The 25114-nt window shown below is 44.3% G+C and overlaps 2 protein-coding genes across 7 annotated transcripts in view; one reads left to right on the forward strand and one right to left on the reverse strand.

Annotated features, from left to right (window-relative positions):
- Positions 1–20902, reverse strand: part of GNPAT (glyceronephosphate O-acyltransferase) — a 32853-nt gene extending 11951 nt beyond the window's left edge. Inside the window, exons 1-9 of one of the 4 annotated variants that reach the window (XM_054974469.1) lie at positions 20826–20902; positions 19424–19612; positions 16883–17059; positions 14409–14538; positions 11859–11986; positions 11293–11368; positions 10991–11142; positions 9796–9926; positions 1306–1529 (exon numbers count right to left, since the gene is read on the reverse strand). In XM_054974469.1, the coding sequence (XP_054830444.1) occupies positions 1306–1529; positions 9796–9926; positions 10991–11142; positions 11293–11368; positions 11859–11986; positions 14409–14538; positions 16883–17059; positions 19424–19612; positions 20826–20876 (1258 nt within the window). In that variant the 5' untranslated portion in view covers positions 20877–20902. Of the gene's footprint in view, positions 1–1305; positions 1530–9795; positions 9927–10990; positions 11143–11292; positions 11369–11858; positions 11987–14408; positions 14539–16882; positions 17060–19423; positions 19616–20621; positions 20669–20733; positions 20776–20825 lie in introns of those variants that run through there. The other 3 variants (XM_054974462.1, XM_054974483.1, XM_054974476.1) reach the window with 3 other exon arrangements.
- A 119-nt stretch (positions 20903–21021) lies between these two features.
- The window catches only part of C1H1orf131 (chromosome 1 C1orf131 homolog), a 42845-nt gene continuing 38752 nt past the window's right edge, over positions 21022–25114 (forward strand). Inside the window, exon 1 of one of the 3 annotated variants that reach the window (XM_054974519.1) lies at positions 21022–21238. In XM_054974519.1, the coding sequence (XP_054830494.1) occupies positions 21133–21238 (106 nt within the window). In that variant the 5' untranslated portion in view covers positions 21022–21132. The remainder of the gene's footprint in view (positions 21239–25114) is intronic. The other 2 variants (XM_054974511.1, XM_054974504.1) reach the window with 2 other exon arrangements.

Here is a 25114-nt window from a genome sequence, read left to right on the forward strand (position 1 = left end):
TAAGTTATGCATCAATGGCACAGCAGGGGAAAAAAGCAATGCAGAGAGCCAGTTAATTGTAGACCATAAAGGCAATGCAATGTTTCTACCTCTGATCAGGAAAAATGGCTTAACACTGGAATTATTGCTGAACTGTCATGAAAAGTAATAAAAGCAATCAGGAGTACAACAAAAATTAAAGCAACTGCTACCTAATAATGATGTGAAATGTGGAAGATTGTTGGGGGAGTGGGGAGATAAATATTCCTCCTGGGAGAGATGAATTGCATACTTTTAAATGCTGTTTTTATTTCATTGTTTGTGAACATAATTTGTAGGGCAGAGTAGCTTTTGGAACTAACAATAAACATTTTTGGGTTTTACTATCTAGTCTTCTAGGGTTTTTTATTTGTTTAAATGTCCTGGTCCTCGAGGGCAGGAATTCCACACAGTTGTACTTCCTTGTCGTCGATAAAACAGGCAGTAGCAGGTCAAGTGCACGTCCACCACAGAACCAGCACTGAGGGTTTCACCTATCCTAGCCTGAAGGCTTGGGGCAAGTTAGAATATAAAATAACCATGGTGGGAAGGCCCCCACTTAACCTTGCTTGAGAGGTGTTCTGAAACTCTTCCTCCTTGTAGCACATTTTGCTTTCTTTAGAGGATATCAAAGTGCCAAACTGAAAATGAAACCTGCTACTGAACTGAGCCAGTTCCTTGACTAGCACACATACCAAGGCTCTCGACCACATTTCACTTTAGGAAAAGACAGTTGGGCTGCAGACTTCTGACATGACAGTCACTTAAGCTTTAAATTCCAGTCTGTGTGGAGGGGAAGATTACCATGTTAGTCTATGGCAGCCAGAAAAAAGAATCTTGTGATACCTTAAAGTCTTAATACATTTATTGTGGTATAAGCTGTCATCATGAGCCAGAACCCACTTTCTAAGAGGCATACATTGTCATACTCAGCAGACTTACATCCAAAGTTAAAAGCAGCAAAAAGGCAAGGGGAGGTGGTTAATAGAAATGTCAGAAGAAATGTCAACTGACATTTCTCAGGGCAAGCCACAGTACATTTATTAGTTTTAAGGTGTCACAAGAATCTTTGTTATCTAAACAAGAGGTCTTTATACCTAGGATGGGCCCTTGCCATATGTTGTTTTCCTGCAGTATTAGCTTATATATCCTTAGTAAGTCAGAGACTGGCTTACTGAAAAGAAGCTTTATAGCAGCAGAGCTAGCAAATCTACTGTCTTAACATCTATTATAATTGACACGTTGCACTGTTCTAAAAAAAAGGAATGTATGATATTCACTGCATACCCGGCCAGTCAAGAAATCCTCCAAAGCACTGTGTTAAACCTTTCAGCCAAAGTGTTTTTTCCACCAAAAGTTCAAAATTTATAGCTGGTAAATTCTGAAGGAGGACAGCAGAAATTAATATCCATGGGCTCAGAACCATGTTTTCTATCTGAAGGAGTTCTATTTTGTAGGCTACATCACTGACAAATTCTTGGATTTCCTCAGATGGCTTTTGCGGAATATGCCTGAAAAAGAAAGTCCAGTGAGCAGAGGCATTCAGACTGAGCATCACACATCCCCTTTGAGGCAAATGAGCCACTAAACAGCAACTCATCATCTAGCTGATTCTCTTGTGCATTATTCTGCACACTGGTGGCAAACAAAAGACTCTTCTAAACAGATTTTTTACTTCATTTTTGGAACGAGTGTCCAAAACAAAGACTGCAAATGCTTAACTTTATTATAAACAACTTCCCCCAAAAAGAACGTATTTTAAAATAGTAGAAATGAACTCAACGTTCTTAGGAGAAAACCAATGCCATTGGTACTTCTGAAGAACCAAAATAAAGTTCTCCATATTATAAAGGGATTTTTTAAAAAAAACATTGTAAAGGGAGCTACATGTTCATTTTTTTTCCTTTGGCATTTTCAATAGATTGATACTTATTTGTTATGAAAGAAGCCTTCACTAGAAGAGACACTAGCTTTCTAAAGATTTAAGTCTTAATTAGGTTAGGTTTGGGGTTTGCACAGATTGTATTTCTGGGGCCAACTATGTGCTAATTTTGACTGCCAGCAATGAGAGTGCTGGGAGAATGGAAGATTTGTTTTCACTTACCATGAAGCTTCCTTTCTTGGTGGTGTAGGAGTGGAGCAGTCCTCACAAATGAAATATAGCTCCTTCTCTCCAAAGGCAGGGTCAGTCAGTTGAATTTGATCCCGGAGGGAAGGGGGCTGTCCCTGGAATTGCCAGTCTATTCCCAAGCCCTGACTCCCCATCATATACCAAGAGGGAAAAGTAACTCCCTTCATTTTTTTATATAAATAGAAGGGTCCCTCCCTTGATGCCAGTGGGAGGAAGACTATCATCCTAACTCTTCATCCAAACCTATAAGTGGCCCCCGCAAGAAATTTGGGTGAGTAGGACTGCCCTACTTCTGGACCACTGAGAAAGGAAGCTTCATGGTAAGTGAAAACAAATCTTCCATTCTCCGGTGGTCCTAGGAGTGGGACAGTCCTTTCTCGTGGGACATACAGAAGCAGTGTGCCCCAGGGTGGGTAGTCCAACTTTCAGGCCTAGAGAATGTGTTGTAGTACCCTCCTGCTAAAAATTGTCTATGCGGAGGACAACTTATCTATTCTATAGTTCCTGATGAGTGATTATACTGATTTCCATGTGGCCGCCTTATCGATCATCTCTAATGACTAAAGGATTTATAGGAGGCCGATGTCTCTGCTTTCCTTAGTGAGTGCACACTGACATCTTGAGGCATCTCCAGACCTCTGGCTTGACGCGCCAGAATTACGTACCCTCAGCTTTACCTACTTAGCAAGGAAATGGACACTGTTCCAAAGGGAGACCTCCTGAAAAAACACAATTAGTGTCTCAGACTTGTGAAAACAGCTTAGTCCTGCCCAAATGGAATCTCATGTCTCTACATACATCAAGGCAGTGAGATTCCTTCCCATGTTCTGGATTAGGTTAGAAGGAGGGAAGTATTATGTCTTCTGTCCTATGAAAGGTGGAGTCCTTTCTTGTTCCTAGATGTCTGTTTTCTTTGACCAGTTCTTTTGGATCTGGAAGAAAGAGGTCCCAGGTAGCACAAAGTTGAAGTCCACTGATCACTGTATCTGGGTCCGGCCTGCTTCTTACTGTTTGCTGCCAAGGGTTTGCCAAGCGCTGTAAGCGCTGTCCAATCACAATCGTGTCTGCTGCCTTGGCATAGACACACTGAGTTCCCGTCTTTGGCCCATTGGTATTCCTTTACTTTAATTGAATTTTTATACCGCCCATCTCCCGAAGGACTCAGGGCGGTGTACAGCAAAAGTAAAATACAAATAAAACAATAAGAATATAAAATATAAACATATTAAATAATTTAACTAAAAACAGAACAATTCACTTAAAACACATTTAGGCCAGCCCCGCTTGTTGGAACAATAACATCTTAAGGGCATGGCGAAAGGTGTGTAGGTCAGGGACCATATGTATCTCCGGGGGCAATTCATTCCAGAGGGCAGGTGCCCCGACAGAGAAGGCTCTCCCCCTGGGGGTCACCAGCCGACATTGTTTGACCGACGACACCCTGAGGAGGCCCTCTCTGTGGGAGCGTACCAGCCTGTGGGAGGCTATCGGTAGCAGCAAGCGATCTCGTAAATACCTAGGCCCTAAGCCATGGAACGCTCTGAAGATGGTAACCAGCACCTTGAAGCGCACCCGGAAGACCACCGGAAGCCAGTGTAGCTCGCGCAGGAGAGGTGTTACATGGGCGCGTCGTGTCGCTCCCATAATCACTCGCGCGGCCACATTCTGCACTAATTGCAGCCTCCGGGAGGTCCTCAAGGGGAGCCCCATATAGAGAGCGTTACAGTAGTCCAGACGGGAGGAAACGAGGGCATGGGTGACTGTGCGCAAGGCGTCCCGATCCAGAAAAGGACGCAACTGGTGAACCAGGCGAACCTGATAAAAAGCCCCCCTGGCCACGGCCGACACATGATCTTCTAATGACAGCCGCACATCCAGGAGGACACCCAAGTTGTGAACCCTCTCTGTGGGGGCCAAAATCTCACCCCCGATAGTCAGCGATGGAACCAGCTGGCTATAACAGGGCGCCGGAAACCACAGCCACTCGGTCTTGGAAGGGTTGAGTCTGAGCCTGCTTCTCCCCATCCAGATCCGCACGGCCTCCAGGCACCGGGACATCACGTTAAGGGCATAATTGGGGTGATCCAGGGTAGAGATGTACAGCTGAGTATCATCAGCATACTGATGGTACTTTACCCCCAAACCACGGATGATCTCACCCAGCGGCTTCACATAGATGTTAAACAGAAGGGGCGAGAGGACCGACCCCTGCGGCACCCCACAAGTGAGGTGCCTCCGGGTCGACCTCTGCCCCCGGTCAGCACAAACTGCGAGCGGTCGGAGAGGAAGGAGGAGAACCATCGCAACACAGTGCCCCCCACTCCCAGCCCCTCCAACCGCCGCAGCATGATACCATGGTCAATGGTATCAAAAGCCGCTGAGAGGTCTAACAGGACCAGGACAGGTCTAACAGGACCAGGACCCCTGTCCCGAGCCCTCCAGAGATCATCAACCAATGCGACCAATGCCGTTTCCGTACTGTGCCCAGGCCTGAAGCCCGACTGATACGGATCCAGATAGACATCTTCCTCCAGGTGCTGGGGAAGTTGTTGCGCCACCACACTCTCGACAACCTTCGCCACAAAACGAAGGTTGGAGACTGGACGATAGTTTGCTAATACAGCTGGATCCAGGGAGGGCTTCTTGAGGAGGGGCCTCACCAACGCCTCTTTTAGGGCCGTTGGGAAGAAACCCTCTCGCAGAGAAGCGTTAATAATTCCCAGGAGCCAGCCTCGTGTGACCTCCCGGGAGGCCACCACCAACCAGGAGGGACACGGGTCCAATAAACAAGTAGCAGCGCTAAGCCTACCCAGTATCCTGTCCATGTCCTCGGGAGTCACAGGGTCAAACTCTTCCCAGATGACATTCACACGACCCACCTCTGTCCCCCCATCTATACCCACCCAGTCAGAGTCCAGACCCTCCCGAATCTGAGCGATCTTTTTTTTTTTTGAAAATTTTTATTTTTTTATTACCTACATTAACTAACAATACAGAGGGAAAGAAGGGGGGCAGGGGAAGGAAAGAAAAAAAAAACAGCAACATATAACAACACTACACTACAAATAATGCTTTCCCTTCATACTGCCATTATTAAAAAATTAAAACTTTGTAAGATATTGATGGAGTGGTTGACCTTGCAAAATACAGATTACAATCCAAATTAAGTCTTCCTCCCCCCCCGGGCCTCGGACGCAGTTCTCTCTGAGTGTCTCGGATCCTTTTAGATGAAAAATCGATGATGATCTCGCGAGGCAGCTGACACTTCGTTGCATATTTTGAAGAAGCCCGACGGACTTCCAAAATGGCGCTTTTTACCTCTTCTTTAGTTGCCCTCGCGGGTGTCGCCAATAGTTCCGAGGCCAGATCCCATAAATCCTCATTTTCCTCCTCTTTCACATTCTGGATGCGCAAAATTGTCTGTGTTCGTTCCACTTGTAGCCCGATCAGCTGGTTCTCCACCAGCTTTAACTCTTTATTCGTTGCCCTCACGAGTGATGCATTTTCCCAAGCAGACTTCTCTGCCCCCCCCCGCTGCTTCCTTAATGGTTTTCACTTCGCTCTCAATTAAGCCCACCCTTTGATCTGTTTCATTCAGCTTGTCAACAAAGGGCTTTATGGCTTCGATAACCGACCTCTTCACCAAGTCCTCGAGCGACTCTCCTTTCCCCTGCAGGGCAGCCGAGATTGACTTGCCCAAAGCGGGACTCTGCTTTTTCGCTGCCATTGTAGGGGGGGGGGGACCGCCGACCAAATTCTGAAACTCAGCGAGGGGGAAGAACGAGCCTCCTTAGCTTCAGATCCCACCACTCCTTCGTGTGCGCTTGTAATAACAGAAGGGATTCGCTTACTTACAGGCTTCCGCCTAGTTCTGCTCTTTGCCGTTTTCCATGGCCCGGCACCACTCGAGGTGCCGCGCACGTCTGCCGGCCTCCATAGGAACAAACGGGCAATTTACCCCCTGCATCAATTTCAGGGGGCTCTTCCCGCCGCGTTCCGGACCCTGCCTCCCTCACTGGGAGTTCTGCGGGCTAATCTTCGCAGGCTGCTCGGGCGCTTCCTCTTGGACCTGCGGAGAGGAGCGTCCGACATGGCCGAGAAAACGAAACCAAATCCCCGAATCTGAGCGATCTTGTCGTGCAGATATTGGACAAAATCCTCAGCCCTGCCCTGCAAAGGGTCTTCCCGCATTCCCTGGTGAAGTAGGGAGCGGGTCACCCTAAACAGGGCGGCTGGGCGATTATCAGCAGGCGTGATCAAAGCGGAAAAATAATTGGATTTCACTGCCTTTATCGCTCCTAGGTAGGTCTTAATATAAGACCGTACCAGTGTCCTGTCAGAATCGGAACGGCTGGCCCTCCAACCACTCTCTAAGCATCTTTTCCAGTGTTTCATCTCCCTCAGCTCCTCAGAGAGCCAGGGGGACACTCGGGATCGGCACCGGGTCAGAGGCCGCAAAGGCACAACACGGTCCAAAGCTCCAGCGGCCGCCCTATCCCAGGCAGCCACCAGCTCTTCAGCCGGGGCATGAGCCAGCGCCTCAGGTAATGGCCCAAGCTCCGTGAGGAACCTATCCGGGTCCATCAGGCGCCTGGGGCGGAACCACCTGGTCAGCTCCGCCTCCCTGCGGCGGGGGGTAGCTAAACGGCAGTCCAACTGCATTTGCCGGGGGGGCGGGGGAGGAGAGGGACTGCCCTCCTCTCAATGTTTGATCTGCTTTTCTTTATCCAGAGCTTCTCTAGACAGGCTAATGTCTTTCAAGGGAAATGCGGTTACTTTGGCTTTGGCACAAAAGGTCCACGTTCCAATTCCTAATCCAAGTGTTATGCCTGGCCACCTGAAAACGATGGTTCTTATTGATCATAGCATTGCATCAAAGAATGTGTAAAGACTATTGCCAAGGCTAATTTCTTAGTTTTGCTGTTAGCTCTTTGAAGGACCATGCTGCTCACAGCAGCCAGGTCTGAGACCCACGAGAATGTGGCTCTAGAAAAGAGGGAGCTGTTGCCAATGCTCTAAGGGATGTAGTGGAAGCTTCTAATTTTCTACGCATAGCCAGTTCAAACCGTCTGATGCCGGAATCCTTGGGTAGGCCATCCTTGTCAATGGGCAGCACAGGATTAGACGGCAGGCTGGTTACCAGCTCATCCACCAATGGCAGCTTGAGCCTCTTAGTAGCCTCTGGAATCAATGTATAAGACTTGGAAAATAGGAAATAAAGTGGTTAATTTTTTGTTGTTGTTGTTGGAGTTTCCCTCTTAGACTTCTACAAGTATGAAGGGCTACTAGAAGGAGAATCCCTGAAGGAGTTATTTCTAATTTTAGGGAGAATTCTCTCTGACCCCACGTACTCTTTCCTCCTTCCCCTTGGCCTTGAGGAGAAAAACTCTAGGACCCTCAGCATCTTAGGGAGCCTTCTAGAAAACAGCTCCTGGGGAAAAACCTTGTTTGTATTGGGATGACTATGTGTACTAGGGAATTTTCCCTCCTTTTAACAGTCCTTCCCCCCTTTTTCTTTTTGGCTGAGGGAGAATCCAATAACTCAGAGTCCTCAGATTGGAGGCTTAACCAAGGTCTGTGCTCATAATGGCACATGCCTCCTCTTTAATCTGGGGGGAGAACCCATCCCTTTATCTTTCTTGGTGTTGGACCTCCCACTGGGATGTCCCTTTTGTTCACCTGAGGGTCTAGCTGCTAGACTACTTGTTCAATAATAACTATATTTGCATCTATGTAAATAGGGGGTATTAACTTCTTTCCCCTTGGTGGTGGAAAGTGCGATCCAGTCATGGTTGCCTCTGCAACGCTGGTCTGCTTTGGCACATCTAGGCCACAGATTTGTGCTCGCTGAGTCCTGGGAGGTGGCTAGGCCTGCCTTTGTTGGCATTCCACCAACAGGAATTTTCAGGAGGGCCTTGGACCTTCTCTCGTTCACTGGCCAGTTGAGAGGCTCAGGAGGGGACCGAGGCTTGTGAGTCTGGTACCACTATGCTGCAGATTTGTACCTTCTGAGGCCTGGGAGGTGGCTAGGCCTGCCGTTATTGACATCCCCACCAAAAGAATTCTCTTACCAAAGGGAGAAAACTAAAGTGAACGCACACCTCAGAAGTCCTGGCCAAAGGAAAGAGAAATAAGAGTACTCCCTTTTATTTGGGGCGAGTTGGCTCCGAGGCTTCTGTTGCTCTTATCTCCTCCTTCCTTTCATGGCCCCATTCCCCACTGGATCAGTCTTACCACGGTTCAGTCGGGGCTGCCAGGATTGGAGCAGTTCCTCTGCTGCTGCTGGAGTCTGCTCCTTCCAAGCCTGAAGGAGTTCCTGAGAATATCAGTCTCCCTAACAGGCTACTGCAGACTCAAACATTGCACCTTCTGGTTGTCTGAGGGGGGTTCCTCCCAGTCCAAACGTGGGGGATCTTGGTGGAGTTTGCAGTTGCGGCTGTGGAACCTAGCAGAACCTAAGGACCTCTGGCTCTAACGCTCACCATTGCTCCAAGCAAAATAGAGGTGGGGTACGGCAGTAGGGCCTTTCCCTTCCCACACAAGCTCCACACTGCCTGTTGGCCTCAGCCTCCGAGTATTTGGATTACAGGCGCACACCACCACGCCCAGCTCATCTCTGGCAATTTTGTCATTGGGGTCATTGCACTCTGCAGAGCATTGCCAAAGACATCCTGCTTGGAAGGCAGGGCCAGAAAGACTGGCAATTCCAGGGATAGGCCCCTCCCCTCTGGGAATCAGCTGACTGACCTCGCTTTCAGAGAGGAGAAGCTATATCCCAAGAGTAAGGACTGCTCCACTCCTGGACCACTGGAGAATGCCCCTTCTCCAAAGCAGGAGTGGTTCTTGGAGGAAAGATGCCAGGATCACATACAATAGGAGAATCACAACTGTGCACTATAAAATGATTGTCTGGAAAGGCTCATATTGTTTAAACTAGAAAGAAAGGCAAGGTGATGATAAGACTTAAATGAGAACTGAGATCCTACAGTTGCTGCGTCATATGAAAGCCCTTTGTTCAATATCACCCACCATCATCAGTAAAAACAGTATTAATTTCTACTTTTTGTGTCAAACTTCATTTGTTTCAAATTTATACTAGCTAACTTCTACTTGTCTATCTAGTACATTTTTATCCCACCCTTCCTCTAAGCAGCGCAGAATGACATACATCACTTTCCATGCTCCATTTTAACTATGTAAAACCCTGTGAGGCTGATAATGAGTGACTGGCCCAAGTTCACCCAGAGCTCGATGGCAGAATGGGAATCTGAACTCCTATCTTCCAGATCCTAATCTGACACTATCCATTACACCACAGTGGCTCATTTTGTGTTCCTAACACTATTTACAAATATAGGAAATAGTATTTGATTTCAGGAATACCTTAGGTTTGGGGGGGGGGGTCAATGTACCCATGATGTATTTAAAGTAGTTTCTGCTGCCATTGCACTATCATTTAAGCATCTAGATCTAGCATTAGTGGAGACAGGCCAGGAGGAAAGTTCTGATGTATCTGGATAACAGTATGTTATTATTCTTAACTACAGCATTAGAAAAAGGAGAACCTGGTGAAAATCACCATAATTTGGTAAAAAAACAAACCCAAATGCCAATGTTGTTCACAAATCACTGTTACATCATGGTACCTTGGAACTAAGTTATATGGACATCGGTTGATTCTCCCAGCTGCTAACGTTCTAAGTGATAAGGGCTGCCCGAAGTACATATGTATTTTTCCAAAATTTTCATTCAGAATTTTCCTGGCTTTCAATAGTCCCTATAAAGTAAATGACAAATATTAACTGAGACATTACACAGCTCCTTTTATTATTTTACCATATCTCTACAGTATCTATGACTTCTTAATCTCACAATTTCTTCAAAGAGTTTAGGACAGCATACATAATTATCTTCTGTATTATAATCACAAACAACCCAGTGAGGTAAGCTAGGTTGAAAGGAAATGGCTAGTCCAGCTTCACCAATTCAAGATGGTGACCAGTACAGATCCTTAATGCTGAGCTCTGTTCCTCATTTCTCTGTTATTTTGTTAAGTTTTTGATAAGCTTAAGTTTTTGTTTAGTTTTTGATAAGCTTGCTAAATGAGCCCCCTTTAGTCCACAGCTATCTGTCTGCTGTGCAATTCAGTGGCGTTTTTGGAGGCATTTCAAACTTTCACTTCCAGCTGGTTTTTATCTTTTCTTGGAGCTATTTTAAAACTAGAAGCAAATGGGAATGTTCCTTATAGCAAGGCTAAATTAAGATGGAGAGCTATTTGCCGCTCTGAGGCAAGATGGCTGAAAAAACTGAAAGAAATTAAAAGCTTACTCAAAGAAAGAGAAAAGAGACTGAATTGAACTGAACGAATCTGATGATAGGTACCAAGATTTTGGTAATTTAGTTCTATTTTAATTCCCCATTTGGGGGCATTTTGAGTATTCCAGAACTAAACTGATGACTGGCATATTTGTGAAGCAAGTCTTTGGGCTGTAATTACCCGCAGGAAGGATTGTATGCTATTCATGTTACCAGAAGCTCTTGAAGAAGGAACACAGTTCAAAAGACTCTTCCCTTGTGTGAAATTTAAATTCCTAGGACTGAATTTGGAACTGCTACAGGGCGGTGAGCTTACTGGCAGAGCAAGGTTCTGAAATAAGGTCTCCCCAGCCCTAGTCCAGAACTCTAACTGCTATGCTATGCTGGCTCTCACTTTCTTTTACAATTCTCTACACATTTCACAGAAGGGAAAGCTGAGGCTGGGCCAAGCAAGATTTTGAACTCAGAGAACAATATCCCATTTTCCATTCACTGGGTCACATTAATTTAAACCTGCTTCCTTACCGATGTGGATTCTTTCGGTTTAGGGACTCCTAAAAGTTCATGTGCGTACAGAGATTCTTCCAGTACTCTCTCATAACTGATACTAATTGGGACAAGGTAAATGTCAAACACTTCCCTTTTAAGAAATGGATCCATCACAATATTGAGGAGACCTGCAAGAAGAAAAAAAATCTATTTTTATTCAAAATAAATGCTTAATTGTTACAGTTCATGATATACTTCTAGCACGGCCTTTAGTACTGAACATAATCTAGAATAAATCATCTCAGTCAACAAAGACTGCAATTGTCTGACCAACATACCAAACTTTGGAACCAAAGTCTTTGCAGTGCGACTTCTTGTCCCTTCAAGATAAAACTCAACAGGAGCATAGCCATTCTTCAGGATAAAAAACACAAAAAAGCAATAATTAGCAAAATATAGACATTTATTTTAAAATAAACCTTTAAAAGATTTTTTTGTAAAGCAAGAAAATTTAAATCAGTAGCTACATGAGTCAAACAGCAAGAATTACAAATCCACACACTTAACCAGTTATCAGGCATCAAAATTGGTGTGGTGTTTTGTTTGTTTTTGAATGTCTCCACACGTTCAGATGGTTGTCTTTACTGTCTGGGGGTGTTTTAGCCTCCATTTTTTAAAAAATAAACTTTATTATTTTTCCTTCAAACTTGAGATTTCCCCTGGATTTTTAGAAACATACACCTGAGCCTTGTGTATTGTACCTTTTCACATTTTTGATCTGCACTTGGCAATTAGATTTATAATGACAAGATATGCAGACATGTTTACATATCACAATTATCACAGCTGCTAAGACCAGCAAGTCTTAAAACTGAACATTATAGCCAATTTCAAGTTTATTTACCTTCAACACTGTTTTGACATATTCAGCAAACACTGCCCAATAGAGTCTGTTCCCACCGAATGTGCGTCGCATAAAAAAGGCACCTGATTTTCGTAGGAGTTCACCAACCACTTTCATTCCCAAGAAATCTAGCAGGGGCACAGAATGCAGAGTAGCAACGTCATTGTCCCTTAAAAAAACTCCTCTATTAACTAGAATTCTATGGATTATCTGGGGAAATGCCATATAGGTAGCATGTTCAAAGCAAAAAATCTGAACACTAAGCCATGATATGTGATACAGTTACATGAACCTTTAAACAGAAGAAACATGGGACTCTTGAAACATTACTCCCCCTACCCACCTATGTTTTATGTAGGAGTATGTCTGGGTAACTAAGGTTTGTGAGTTAAACAGCTTATTGTGTATGCTTCTCTGGATCAGGATCTCCACCTCTTTTTCTTTTGGGGGGGGGGTTGAAATTCAACATATTGATAATATACAAAAACACTTTTTAATCTGTTCTGACAAATGACAAGATTTTCAGCAAGATTACTGTCCAAGAATTCCTTCTACCTGTTAGGCTCCCCTTTAAGGCACAGTTTCATCAACTGCATTGTTGTTTTTTTAAAAAAAATGACTAAGAAAAGAACTGGAACTACTTGTAATGTGTAACTATGGCAGACTACAAGTCTAGAATGCATGACGTTTCAGGTTCAATTTTGTCAAATGTACTCAGGTTACAAATCTTGAAAAGACCTCTGCTGGAGAAATCTTGGACAGCAGCAGCCCAGAACTGACTTCATTGATCATTAGTATGAATACATTTTATCTTGGGGTTTGGCCTTGACCAACCTCCCACTCCCTACATTTAGTTGTAATATTTTTTCTCTCTCCTGGTGAAGACAGGCAGGAAGGAAGAAGTCAATTGCTTTCAAGTATTGCCAAACTATCAACCATCAAAGCTTTGGAAATGCTAATAGCTATCCTGTCCTGAGAAAATGAAGCAGTTAGCTCACACCTTAGCAGGAATCTGACACCTAGAAGGGTTACAGAGACTTGGGAGTGCAAGGAAAGGATTCTTTGATCCACAATCAAGTGGGAAAACAGAAGAGACGTGCAGGGAGACTGGCACTGGCAGAGAGACTGGCACGCAGGGAGAAAGGTCCACTGTGGCAGATCCATTCTGAAAGAATACATTTGGAGGAAGGAGCTCTCACAACTGAGCTCCATCTTGATGGTACCACATACTCCTCCACCGTTAGAACACAGTACTAAAAACAGGTGCCAGAGGAAGGAAGGAAGGCAGTTAGTTGAAAAACTGTTATTTTCCAGGGAGTGTGCAAGTGTGGTAAGCCATCCCCATGGTAACCAGTTGCTGGGTAGCAGGAGATGAAGGTACTAGGCAGAGTGAAAACAGAGCCTGTAGGAAGGGAAGCTGTGAGCATTGGCCCTCTCAGCAGGTACTTCCTAAAACAACCAGTTGGTGGCAGCAGTGAGAGAAGGAAATCCTTCCAAGGGTTGAGCAAGCCAGGAGAGTGGTGCATCAACAGGTAGAGACTCCGGATGGTTGTTGGGCTCCTCAATGCTTCAGAGGACTTCCAAATCACTGACTTCCCATGAGTTAGTGGGAGCATTCCACCACACTTAGCATGACTCTAGCAGTGCAAATTCTCCCCTTTGAGGATGCCTAGAAATGTTTTTAAATAAATTAATTAATCACTATTATTTAGTTTCTATGGAACGATCTGTTTGGGGTGTTGGAAAGCCCTGCCCTTCTTTTACCTCACAGTCAACTGCTGTGCTTATTTTGACCGCTCTTATCCTTAACAGTATCCCAAGCACATAGCAATAAAGATTAAAAACAATGTTTCAATATTTTCAGAATTCTAGACACCTAATTTAGATGTAAATCAATCTATGCTAATTTACATTGTCTACTATTTTGGCAGGTTATCTTCAACATAAAATTGGAGTCACTGTTAACTCCATGTAATAAGGCTCTCCAGATATTTTAGAATCAGGATCAGTCTCTTATCTCATATTCCAAACATTTTAGGATGCTTTGTTTGCAATAGTTTCAAGAATCTACATAACATTCACATTTCTTACCTCCTTTTATTAATCTATTTTTACATGTCAAAAGTCTGCCGGAAAGATATTCTAAGGGATACAACACTCCATCCACCCTTTGAATGTTACCATGGCATACTGCTGAGTATGGTCAATACAAGAGCCTATCATAATTTATGTGATCATTTGTCTCTTAAAGCCCCATCTTGAAAATCAAAAGAGGTATTTGCCAAACAACAAAATCTATGATAATTTTTGTTAAGGCAAGTTATCATTCCTCCTAGAGTAGAAGAAAGAAGACCTTACAGTCTGCTTTGGAATTTCAAGCAACCCTCCTGTATCCTCAGGCTCTGCAAAACAATGGGGTATGCGACACACATGTAACAACAAACACTGCCTAACAAAGAAAGCCCAGCCAAGCACCTGCTGGCCAATCTAGTTTACTGCTGCACAAAATTTGCTTGTAATAAGAGTCAATTGCTAAAGGGAAATGCTTACCTATTCCTGCAGCAATGACAGGCAAAGCCAAGTCATAGGTATACAGCACATAAGATAACAAGAGAAAATCCACATAGCTTCGATGACTGGGCAGCAGAACAACGGGATGCTCTTGAATTGCCTGTTGTAACTAACAAAGTACAAAATGCCATTTATTTATTTTTTAAAATTCATACCTTGCCTTATCCTATGTTCAATGCAGTTCATTTAATTAAAAATACAATTAACAATCTAAAAGCAGTCAAAATAATTTTTAAAGTCTAGATTGGAGAGCACACACTAAATTACTCTAGAAAAGGCCTCTGGGCAAGCACACAGTTCAATGCATGTCAAGCTGTATAAAATAGGTGCCACCACTGAACAGACACGAGACCTTGCTGCAGATGGCAGAACCAGCATAGTCTGCTGAAAGGACCTCAGGCAACACATGGGCTCATACATGAACTCAGAAAAGTGGATCCCAAATCATGAAGGTCAGAACCAGCACCTCACATTGAGTCTGAAAGTGAATAAGCAGGCAGAGCTGCTGTTTAAAGACTGGCAGGATATACAAATGCATTTTATACCAAAGGAAGCTTGAAGCTGTCTTCAAGGGCTGCCTCATGCAATGTCAATACAGAAGCTACAGAAGTATGGCCAGGTTTGTGGAGTATAGAAAGAAAGACATTGCTTACAGCTGTGCTGGACCCAAAGCAAAACCCCAAACCAAGAACACAGTTCATGTAATACCTTTTATTAGGACTGACCAAATTCCATATAACAGCATGAGAGCTTTCGAGTTCTCCAGAACTTTTCCAATAAAAGGTAGCACAGACTGTTCTTGGTTCTAAAAAGACAACTTACAAAGTAAGTACAGATGGAAGAAGGTACGCACCTCTCCCTCCCCCAGCAACAGCAACAACCCAGTAGCAGCTCAAGAAAGGCTGCTCACTACACCATGTCACTGCCACCCATCCATCCAGGAGGAGGAGTACCACCCAAGGCCCCTTCCCTCCTCATTCCCCAAGAGTCTTTAAACATGGCACAGCAATACATAAATGCTCAACAGGAGCTTCCCCAAATCCTTGTCTCTCTTGAGAGTTCATCCGTGGCTTGCCATGCTGGGTTTAAATATGCACAGGGAAGAAAGAAGGAGGGAAGGTGCCCTAAGTGCTCCAGCTCCTGGGTGGAGAGTGAGAGCGAGAGGTGTGGGTGATGATAGCAAGGGCGATTAAGGCCGCTGCTTCCCACAGGCACGCTTCACTACACTACACTAGTCAGCAATGCACCAATTGGTCTCTCCAATAATCAGGCTGGGTCTACAAGAATCCTCAAGCTTTGAATATGGATTGAGAGGGATAACCTGTGAATGTCTGCAAGTTTATCATTAACTTCAACAAGGGCTTAAGTGAATTTCTATCAAAACAAGATGGCAAATTATTTTGTAATCACTAAAATCCATGCCTCTAAAGCAGAGTAGCAAAGGGTGTGATAGCTATCTAGATCACAATAACAACAACAACAACATTTGATTGATATACCACCCTTCAAAACAACAATTCCCTGAAATTAGTTCACAACCATACCAGAAAAGCAGCACTATATGGAAGCACCCAGGTCACAGTAATTGACATGGACTATCCCACCTCTATCTCCTGCGACAAAAAGAGACAGCTATAACCTCTGTTGGAGCTGCTGAACTGCAGAGCAAGGAGACACTTGGACAATGCCTCCATTCAGTCTACCAGCTGCCGCTAGAACAGTATCTGCAGTGCTGTGGGGAACATCAGGCTCAGGATAGGTAACAACAGATTGAAAATATCTACTCTGCTCAAATTCCCAGATCTTGCACCCATAGACCCACAACCCAGGGCAATGGGAAGAAGAGGTACGGGAAGACAGAAAGAGAAGAATATGCACCTAAAGATCCCAAAATACAAGGTTCAATTGCATAGTATTGATCTAGAATATCTTCAGAGGGAATGCTTCTTAGTAGCGTACTGAAGGATGTTGCTGCAGGATACAGGACTGCCAGTGCAATCCTAAGCAGAGTTTTAGATTTTTTGTGGGCCAAAGAATTTTGACTTGAATGTAACTTTGCTTAGAACTGTACTGTTTCTCTCACATTCACGTGCATTAGATTGCTTTATCACAATATAGTTTTCAAATTTGATCTTAGTGCGCCTCTAACTGCATGATGAGAAGCCAATCTTTGTTCCACAATGCTTGAAACCCAATGTTGAACATTAAACAAAACCAGAATAATCCATTTAAACATTATCAAAACCTTACTTCCCAAACTGAGAGTACTTTCTTAGTACTTGCTACTAAGTCTTAGTACTTTCTTCTTAGGGTTACAATTACTAGTAGAGCATGAGCCTAACTGTCAAACTAGCATCCAGTTACGGTGATCAACATGCAAAAACAGGGTCACAAAAAATTCATCCTGACATAGAATTCTAGCTGTTCATGTAAATGCTCATACCAGTACTTACTTTCTGAATGCCCTCTTCATTTACACAAATGCTCTTAAAAAGGCATTTAAATAATTTGCTCAGCGTGAAAGCAAAGAAACGGATTGCTCCCATATGCATGCTATGTCCCATCTCATCCAGAATTTCTGCAGCTTCTTCCTGTATGATGTCAGGTGATTCACCCATTTCCTTTGAAAGCTACACAAAAGATCAAGAGCAATAGTGAGTATCAAGATACTTTTCACATACATTTTTAAGGGTTTTCAGCACATAATAGCCTAGCACCATAACCAAACTTAGAAATGGAAGCTTGTCCAGTTGCCTGTGGCACCTTGAGGTAATCAGGAAAACCAGTATTCATAGGATGGCTCTTTTTCCATCTAAGTGCACAAATGTACAACATAGATATATGTGGGCAGCAAAAGATCTGTAGACTTTGTTGCAAAACTTGAACATGTCCCGTTTTCAGCAGGACAAAATATGGGCTAGTACACAGTTCATATGCCTTTCATTTTGTCAACAAAACAAAGACCTACCACGGTCAGGTCTAAATGACCCACAGTATTAAAGGACACCATTTAGCTGAAAGAAAACACGCTCCCTCCCACAACTTATCAAAAATATTACTATTTATCTAACCAGCTAGGTGTTCATACAGTCATATTACAACAAGTATGGTAATGTTCCAAAGACAATCACAAAAAACAATGACAATGTGATTTGAGCATCAAAGAATTATATCCCATAGAGAGGTCCAGATTCTCCAAAGTCCATACAGATTGAAAATGGAGGCCAAGCTCTCTTCTTTAAATGTATTCAAGGGAACCCAAAGCTGCGAGCAAGCAGAAAACCGACTTCTGGATCGGTGAACCCGCAGTGGAGACAATGGACATACAGGGAAAGAATCACAGCTATCAACCACTCAACAGGGCGCAAGCTGGATTCCTGTTTCGGTGTAGCTTTTTAAAGAGCATTGATAGAGTTCCAAATGCAAAAAGAACCTCACTTCTCTAATCCCAAGTGGGAACCCCAAATACCAGGCCTCCGTTTTCAATCTGTATGGACTTTAGAGAATCTGGACCTCTCTATGGGATATAATTCTTTGATGCTCAAATCACATTGTCATTGATTTTTGTTACTGTCTTTGAAACATTACCATACTTGTTGTAATATGACTGTATGAACACCTAGCTGGTTAGATAAATAGTAATATTTTTGATAAGTTGTGGGAGGGAACGTGTTTTCTGTCAGCTATACGGTGCCCTTTAATACTGTGGGTCATTTAGACCTGACTGTGGTAGGTCATTCTTTTGTTTACTGCTATCTACTACATGGTGCCCTTCTGCTTAAATTACTTTTCATTTTGTCAAGTCCAATTGAATATAGGAAGATATTTCATAAGTTAATTTAGGCCAATCTAAATATTGTGAGTTTGGACTTGTGCTTGTTTTAGGATTTTGGCATTCATCAAGAACCGGCGGATTTTTTCTAGTTCGTTCATGGCTTCCTCTGCAAAAGAACAGAGTTTTTGGGACAGGCTTCTGCACGACATCACTGTGCAGTCATCACTTTTTGGGTCTTCCCAAGTCTGCTTTCATACAATCTTCCCAGAAAGATCATGCTTAAAGAAAGTCTGGGATCCACACGGACAGGAAGATGTGGATTTCTGCACATCCCTGCCCACATGTGGCACCATAGCTTCTCATACTCACCATTCCCCCACCACCCCAAGCAGGCTTTAAAAAAGTAGACATGTCGTTATACCATCACTACACTATAGCAATATACCAACAACTGATTTTTAAAAAAAAGTTGGCAAAATGCACTCTAATGTGCAGGTGGGGACAGCAGATGAGAGACAACAGCATGGAGAGTTCCCCCAAGTGGAACATCTGTTGCTACTGCAACAGTTCCCTAAGCAACTTGTTTATTTCATTCATACCATACATTTCTTCCCAGTGGGAACCCAAAGTGGCTCAAATTGTACTCTTCTCCTCCATTTCATTCTTACAACAACCCTGTGAGGTAGTTGAGGTTGAGAACACAAGGCTGGCCCAAGGTCACTGAACTTCCATGGCACAGTGGGGGCTTAAACCTAGTCTAAGACTCTAACCACTACACAACACTGGCTCAATATGTTTTCGCATACAAAATGAACATAGTAAGCAAGCTACAGAGAACAGATTGCTTTTTCCCTAGCTGTGAATAGGAATAAGTGTTTGAATTTGTGGCTGCATTCAGACATCATGAACAAGCACAGTGAATACACCACACACAAGCCTATTCATGGTTGGCATGAATGCTGCTTGTTGCCAAGTTTCCATGCTCCATTCCCTCCCTCCCAAGCAGAGTAGTATTGAAGACTTCCTGGTTTCAGAAGGTTTGGAAACACAAAAGCTTGTATCTTGGGAAATGTTATTGGTCTTTAAGGTGCAACTGGACTCAAATTTTGTTCTACTGCAAGAGTAACACCAAGACTGTAAGTTTGGTAGAGCAAGGGCACTGCCATGCACTACTGATGCTATGAACTAAAAAGACATTAACAAAAATTATTTTTCCCACCTCTCTGATGACATACTGTACTTGTTCAGAATGCAACACAATAGTTTTAATAGCACTTGGCTTGCAGGGAGAAAGTTCTTTATATACAACAGGGGTGTAGCATCGCATTGCATATCTGAGATCACTGGACTGCCGCCTCTCCTCCAAGATATCTTCAAAGTCATATTTTTTCTTTGACGTGAGATTTTTCTGCTGGGAAGATAACAGATAAAGAATGAGAAAGATCAGAGTAGTTTTTAAAGGCAGGTCAGAGATTTATTTATATGGCTATCTATGATAGCCTTGTTTTAAGATTGATAGCGTTAAAATTTTGTATTGCCATGATCGCAACCAAGAATAAGGTGGTGCTATACAGGAGGTGACACCCCAATACCTTTCCCGGTTTGCTCCAGTGCATCAAACTGCCTTATTATAAAACAACAAATATCAAGATTAATCTGGCAACTCTGATTCATGAGAGAATTTGCTTGGAAAGTACAATTAATATTATATCTTCTAAGTATTAATACTTGAAAGATATAATATATAATTTAAAAGCAGAACAATGCTCTCTTCTAAAAGAAATATTTTCACTTTTTGCAATAGATAAGAACAGCCTCCACATTCCTACAGGCAGAGAGAAGGAACCCAGGTTTCCATTTTGCACAATCAATGCACCTGTCTAACATACATGGAATTAAAGCATTACCCAATGAGCAATGGCTGCACAAGTCAGGTTTTATAAGAGCAGAAGTCCTTACAAAAACCCCACAAGAAAAACAGGTGCCATTAGTTCTATGGTGGAGTTTGCATGGTGGCGCTGAGCAAGCCAAATAAGAGAGACACTTCCATGTAGTCAGTTACCAGTTGTGAGTCTGTGTACCGCCTCTCAAGTAAGTGGCTTTACGGTTAAGTACAAACTATGCATTAAGTGCCTATTTTGATTACTCAAAACGTGAAGGGGTTAGAACAGCCCAAGCACACCCACATAAACCGGATGTGCTTTTCGGAGACCATCAGTGTCTAGACCCCCCGATGTGAGGTCTCATCCCCAGGTATGCTGCCGAACACTGCCTGACACATGAAGCACCACGATGGGCTTATTTACGTATAGAGGCGCCGTGGCTTTAACAGGCAATTCACTAATCGCAGCTTTCCCAGTCATCTCCACACCGAATGAGAACGCGATCAAGTAATTTTGGGGCTACTCTGTCCATACACGAGAGGAGGCGGTCCCGCCGCGGCTGCCCATCGCGGATACAAACGCAGCCCACACCATGGGGGGGGGGGTAAGAGAGGCCGCCGCCGGTCCCAAAGGCGCTGCCACGCACCGTCAATCAGCCGCGCTCGCCAATCACCAATCAGCACCACCGTCTCCTGAGGCGCTTGCCGACCCCACCTCCGCCGCGACGGAGCCACCTACCGAGTACATGGGGGTACCTCGCCGAGTCCCGCCTGCCACCGCAGCTGCCATCGCCACTTTCTTCCGCCGGCGGCCGCTGCCCGGCTACGCACGCTCCTCCCCGCCTGGCTACGGCCGGCGACCGGCAGGCTGCGCCCATTAACCCGCCCCTATTGCACCCTTCCTGCCCCGGTGGCCGGCCGAGGGAGAGGAGAAGGGCGGAAGCACCCTGTAGGGGCCGCCATCTTAGCCAAGACGGCACTCGCACGAGGCCAAACCTCCTCCTGCCCGCTCGCGCCTTTTGAGAGGAGTGGGAAGGGGTGATCGCATGGCTAAGAGCCCGGCCGGGGAGTGCGAAGTGGGGAAGGCAGAAGAGGATGCGGGCGTCGCAGCCTGCTTGCTGGATGCTGCCTTAGGCTCCTTGTACGATTTTGGTGCGTAAAGAGTCTCACGTCTCCAGGTAGAGTTGGTGGTCCGCTCTTGGCTCCTGACTCGCTAGCCCGGTAGCTTGTACACGTGTCAGCTGCCATCTCCCCGCTTTTCTCTGAGCTCTTTCTCGCTCTTATTTCTTCCACTCGTAGTTATTGCTTCTTTTATTGATTGTGGCTTTACAAGATATATTTAAGAGAGCTAATGCCCTGCCTGTAAGCTTACACTCTGTAATTGTTAGTTACGTATATAAGGGAATGTTCCATTGAACTAGATAGAACTGAGTAAACATGGTTTAACTGGTTGTCTGTTTTTCAAACTCACTCTATGCATGTTTTCTTGGGGGAAAAATCACACTGTTTTATGAGGCTTAATCCCAAGTAGAAATGCAGAGTGTTGGGAGAGATGCACCAAGAGAGGTGCTGGAAAATAGTAGTTTTAATTTTATAGAATGGTGCAATGCGTTTCAAGCTTTGCATCTCTTGTTTCGGTATTTTTCTTTTGCAGTTCTTTCAGGAAAGAGCAGTGGCAAGCAACAAAGTCCTCATCTAAGTCATAAGAAATAGAGGTAGGCTGAAATTGGTTGGTTAATTTACTTAGGAAACATATATGATGCCTGTCTGGTCTTGCTCAAGAAAGCTTACAAGTAAAAGCAATATAAAATATCACAACTTAATCAATATAAAAACAAAACTATTAAAATCAGCATTAACCAACCACTGAGCTCTCTAAAAATATCAATTAAATCACATCTCAGACCAGAAGCAGACCATAAAACAACAAGAAAAGATAAAGCCCCTTTATTAAAAGCATGAGTAAAAAGAAATGTTTTGGTTGCTCTGATCTCTAAAAGTCTGTACAATAGGTACCAGATGAGACTCAAAAGGGAAGGGCATTTCATGGGCAACCACTGAAAATACCTTGTCTCTACTTGACAGCCACTTGCCCTTTAATGAGGTGGGCACAAAGAGCAGATCTTGAGATGCAGATCTTATGGCTGTTGTACTGTGTACAATTTTAGGCATTGTAGTTTAAGAAAGATGTAGACAAAGTGGAATTGGCTCAGAGGGGAAAAAACCAAAGATGGCCCATGGGGGCAGAGTGGAAATCTAGGCCTATGAGGTAAAGAAGAAGGAATTAGGCATATTTTACTTGAATAAGGGAAGATTAAGTAGAGATAAAATCACATTTTTCAAACACCTGAAGTGCAGCCACATAAATGAGGCACTCAGGCCTTTTCTTTGTGGCTCCACAGAGCAGCAGCACTAGATTTAATGGGCTTATTTATTTATTTATTTAATTCAATTTGTATTCCACCCTTCCCACAGCCTGCAGGCTCAGGGCAGATCACATACATCTAAAACACACAATAATAATAATTTACATTAGATACATTTAAAATCACTTAAAACAATAATACAATATTTAAGTATTTTAAAAATCTATATAAAGCAGCACCAAAACAATCAGTCTCTGTTACCCATCAATCAATAGTTCACATTCAGGAGAATAGCCGTTAGGTGGTGGATCTGTACAGGGAGAGACTCAGAGCGGAACTACAAGTGACAAAAGGCACAGGTTGGACACTTGTCAGCTTCCCTCAAGTTTTGATGGGAAATGTAGGCAGCTTGGCGGAATGTTGGACAAGTGACAGTTGAAAAGTCCATTGGACAGCAGTCAGAGAGCCAAGCTGCAAGACTAGGATGCCTACATTTCCCATCAAAACTTGAGGGAAGCTGACAAGTGTCCAACCTGTGCCTTTTGTCACTTGTAGTTCCGCTCTCAGTGTTCTCTATGCGGCCGATGGGGGCCCGACTCAGCCCTGACCATACGCCTGGTGGAACAGCTCCATCTTACAGATCCAATTGTGAAAAAAACTGGCTTTTCCCGATGTAACACTTCCAGAAATATAGGTCCTAAGACCAACGGGAAAACAATTATTTATCAATCATATATTACATATACATAATCATTCTTTTAATATAGCATATTACAATATTGCAGCCAATTTTTATCTTCGTTTTACAAGTTTCAGCATATAATTTATATTACATATATCATTCAAGAATCCTCCCCAGGAGGATCAAGGGGTGCAGCAGCAAATTAATGACTTGTACTATATCAAAGTCCTTTCAGGAACTGGTTAGACAAGTTCATGGTTTGTTCCAAGATGAAAAGTGGAACCTTCAATGGTGCCCGGAACTAAGGCCGGCAATTTCCAACTAGTTCTTCGTCCCCACGGACTTCCTCAGGAGCAACCATTTACAACCATCCAAAGTCATTTAACAGGCACACCGTCAGTTCACCCAATGACGTGGAAAACTCCTACGTGTTTGGGGATTCTGTACGTAATTGCCCCCTGTCGCCCTCTTCATCCCTGTGCCCACTTGGCTCTCTGGTATTCTGAGGAGCTGCTGAAGATAAAACAGAAACTTACACAGCTTGATCAAGTGTGGAGGAGAGATCGTGGCGAGGAGACAAGAGCATCTTATAGGACGTTTATGAAGGCCTATGAGGTGGCAGTGGACAAAGAAAGAGTTCTGTGCTGGTTCCATTGCGTCTACAAGCTCATGCCCAGCAAAACTGTTTCAAATAGTTCGGTCTTTGGTCTCCCTTTCTCTGGGAGATCGTCAAATTGCTAATTCAGCTATCAGCTGTAAGGTTTTTTGGAGCTATTTTGCGGGCAAAACTCTGTCTCTCCATTGTGATCTACTGGCCACGATTGATACAGTAAGGGAACTGGAGAACCCTTGGCCGTCTTCTGGATCTGTGTTAGATCAATTCAGTCTGCTCTCTCAGGACGAGGTTGACATGATCCTGCAAGCAGTGAGGCCCACCACCTGTCCCCTGGACCCTTGCCCGTCCTGGCTGGTGAAAGCCAGTGTGGACTGGCTTCGGTCTCCACTGGAGGCCATTGTCAATCTCTCCTTGAGCTCCAGGGTTTTTCCGGAAGCACTGAAGGAAGTGGTGGTGCAGCCTTTCTTGAAGAAACCATCTTTGGACCTCACTGACCTGGTCAGTTACCACCAGGTTTCAAACCTGTTTCTTGGCAAGGTGATTGAGCGGGTGGTGGTAGAGCAGCTGCAGGTATTCCTGGATGATTCCTCAATCCTGGATCCATTCCAGTCTGGTTTCCGCCCCAGCCATGAGATGGAGACGGGATTGGACACCCTCACAGATGATCCCTGCAAGCATCTGGATCAAGGTGGGTTGGAGCTGCTGGTTTCATTGGATCTTACCGCAGAGTTCGACACGATCAATTATGAGCTCTGGGCCCACCGATGTGTGGATTCATGGGACGGCCTTAAAGTGGCTGGTCTCTTTTCCCCACAGTTGGGGACAGAGTGGCGCTAGGGGAGCAGTTGTTGTCACGCCGCCCACTCGTGTGTGGTGTCCCTCAGGGGGGATATTCTCTCCGATGTTGTTTAACATCTATATGTACCCCCTCACCCAGCTGGTGCGGGGTTTTGGGTTGGGTTGTCATCAATATGCGCATAACACCCATCTTTATCTGTTGATGGATGGCTAGCCAGATGCCGCCTTGGACAATTTAGCCGGGGCTTTGGAGGCCGTGACTGGATGGTTAAAACAGAGCAAACTGAAACTGGATCCAGTAAAGACAGAGGTCCTGTACCTGAGTCGCAGGTTGTTGGATGCAGAGATCCGGCTCCCATTTCTAGATGGGGTGCCCCTGGTACCTGCTTCATCGCTAAGGAGCCTGGGTGTGGTCTTAGATGCCTCCTTGTCATGGCCCAGTCTGAGAGTGAGGTCTCCTCTGGAGGAGAGGAGCCTCGTGTAGCCAGCCAGGACTCCTCAGGAGAAGAGGAGCCCTGTGTAGCCAGCCCTAGCCCTGATTCAGCAGAAGCCAGCAATCAGGAGCA

The sequence above is a fragment of the Eublepharis macularius genome, chromosome 1 (genome assembly GCF_028583425.1).
Source record: "Eublepharis macularius isolate TG4126 chromosome 1, MPM_Emac_v1.0, whole genome shotgun sequence".
Taxonomy (NCBI): Eukaryota; Metazoa; Chordata; class Lepidosauria; order Squamata; family Eublepharidae; genus Eublepharis; species Eublepharis macularius.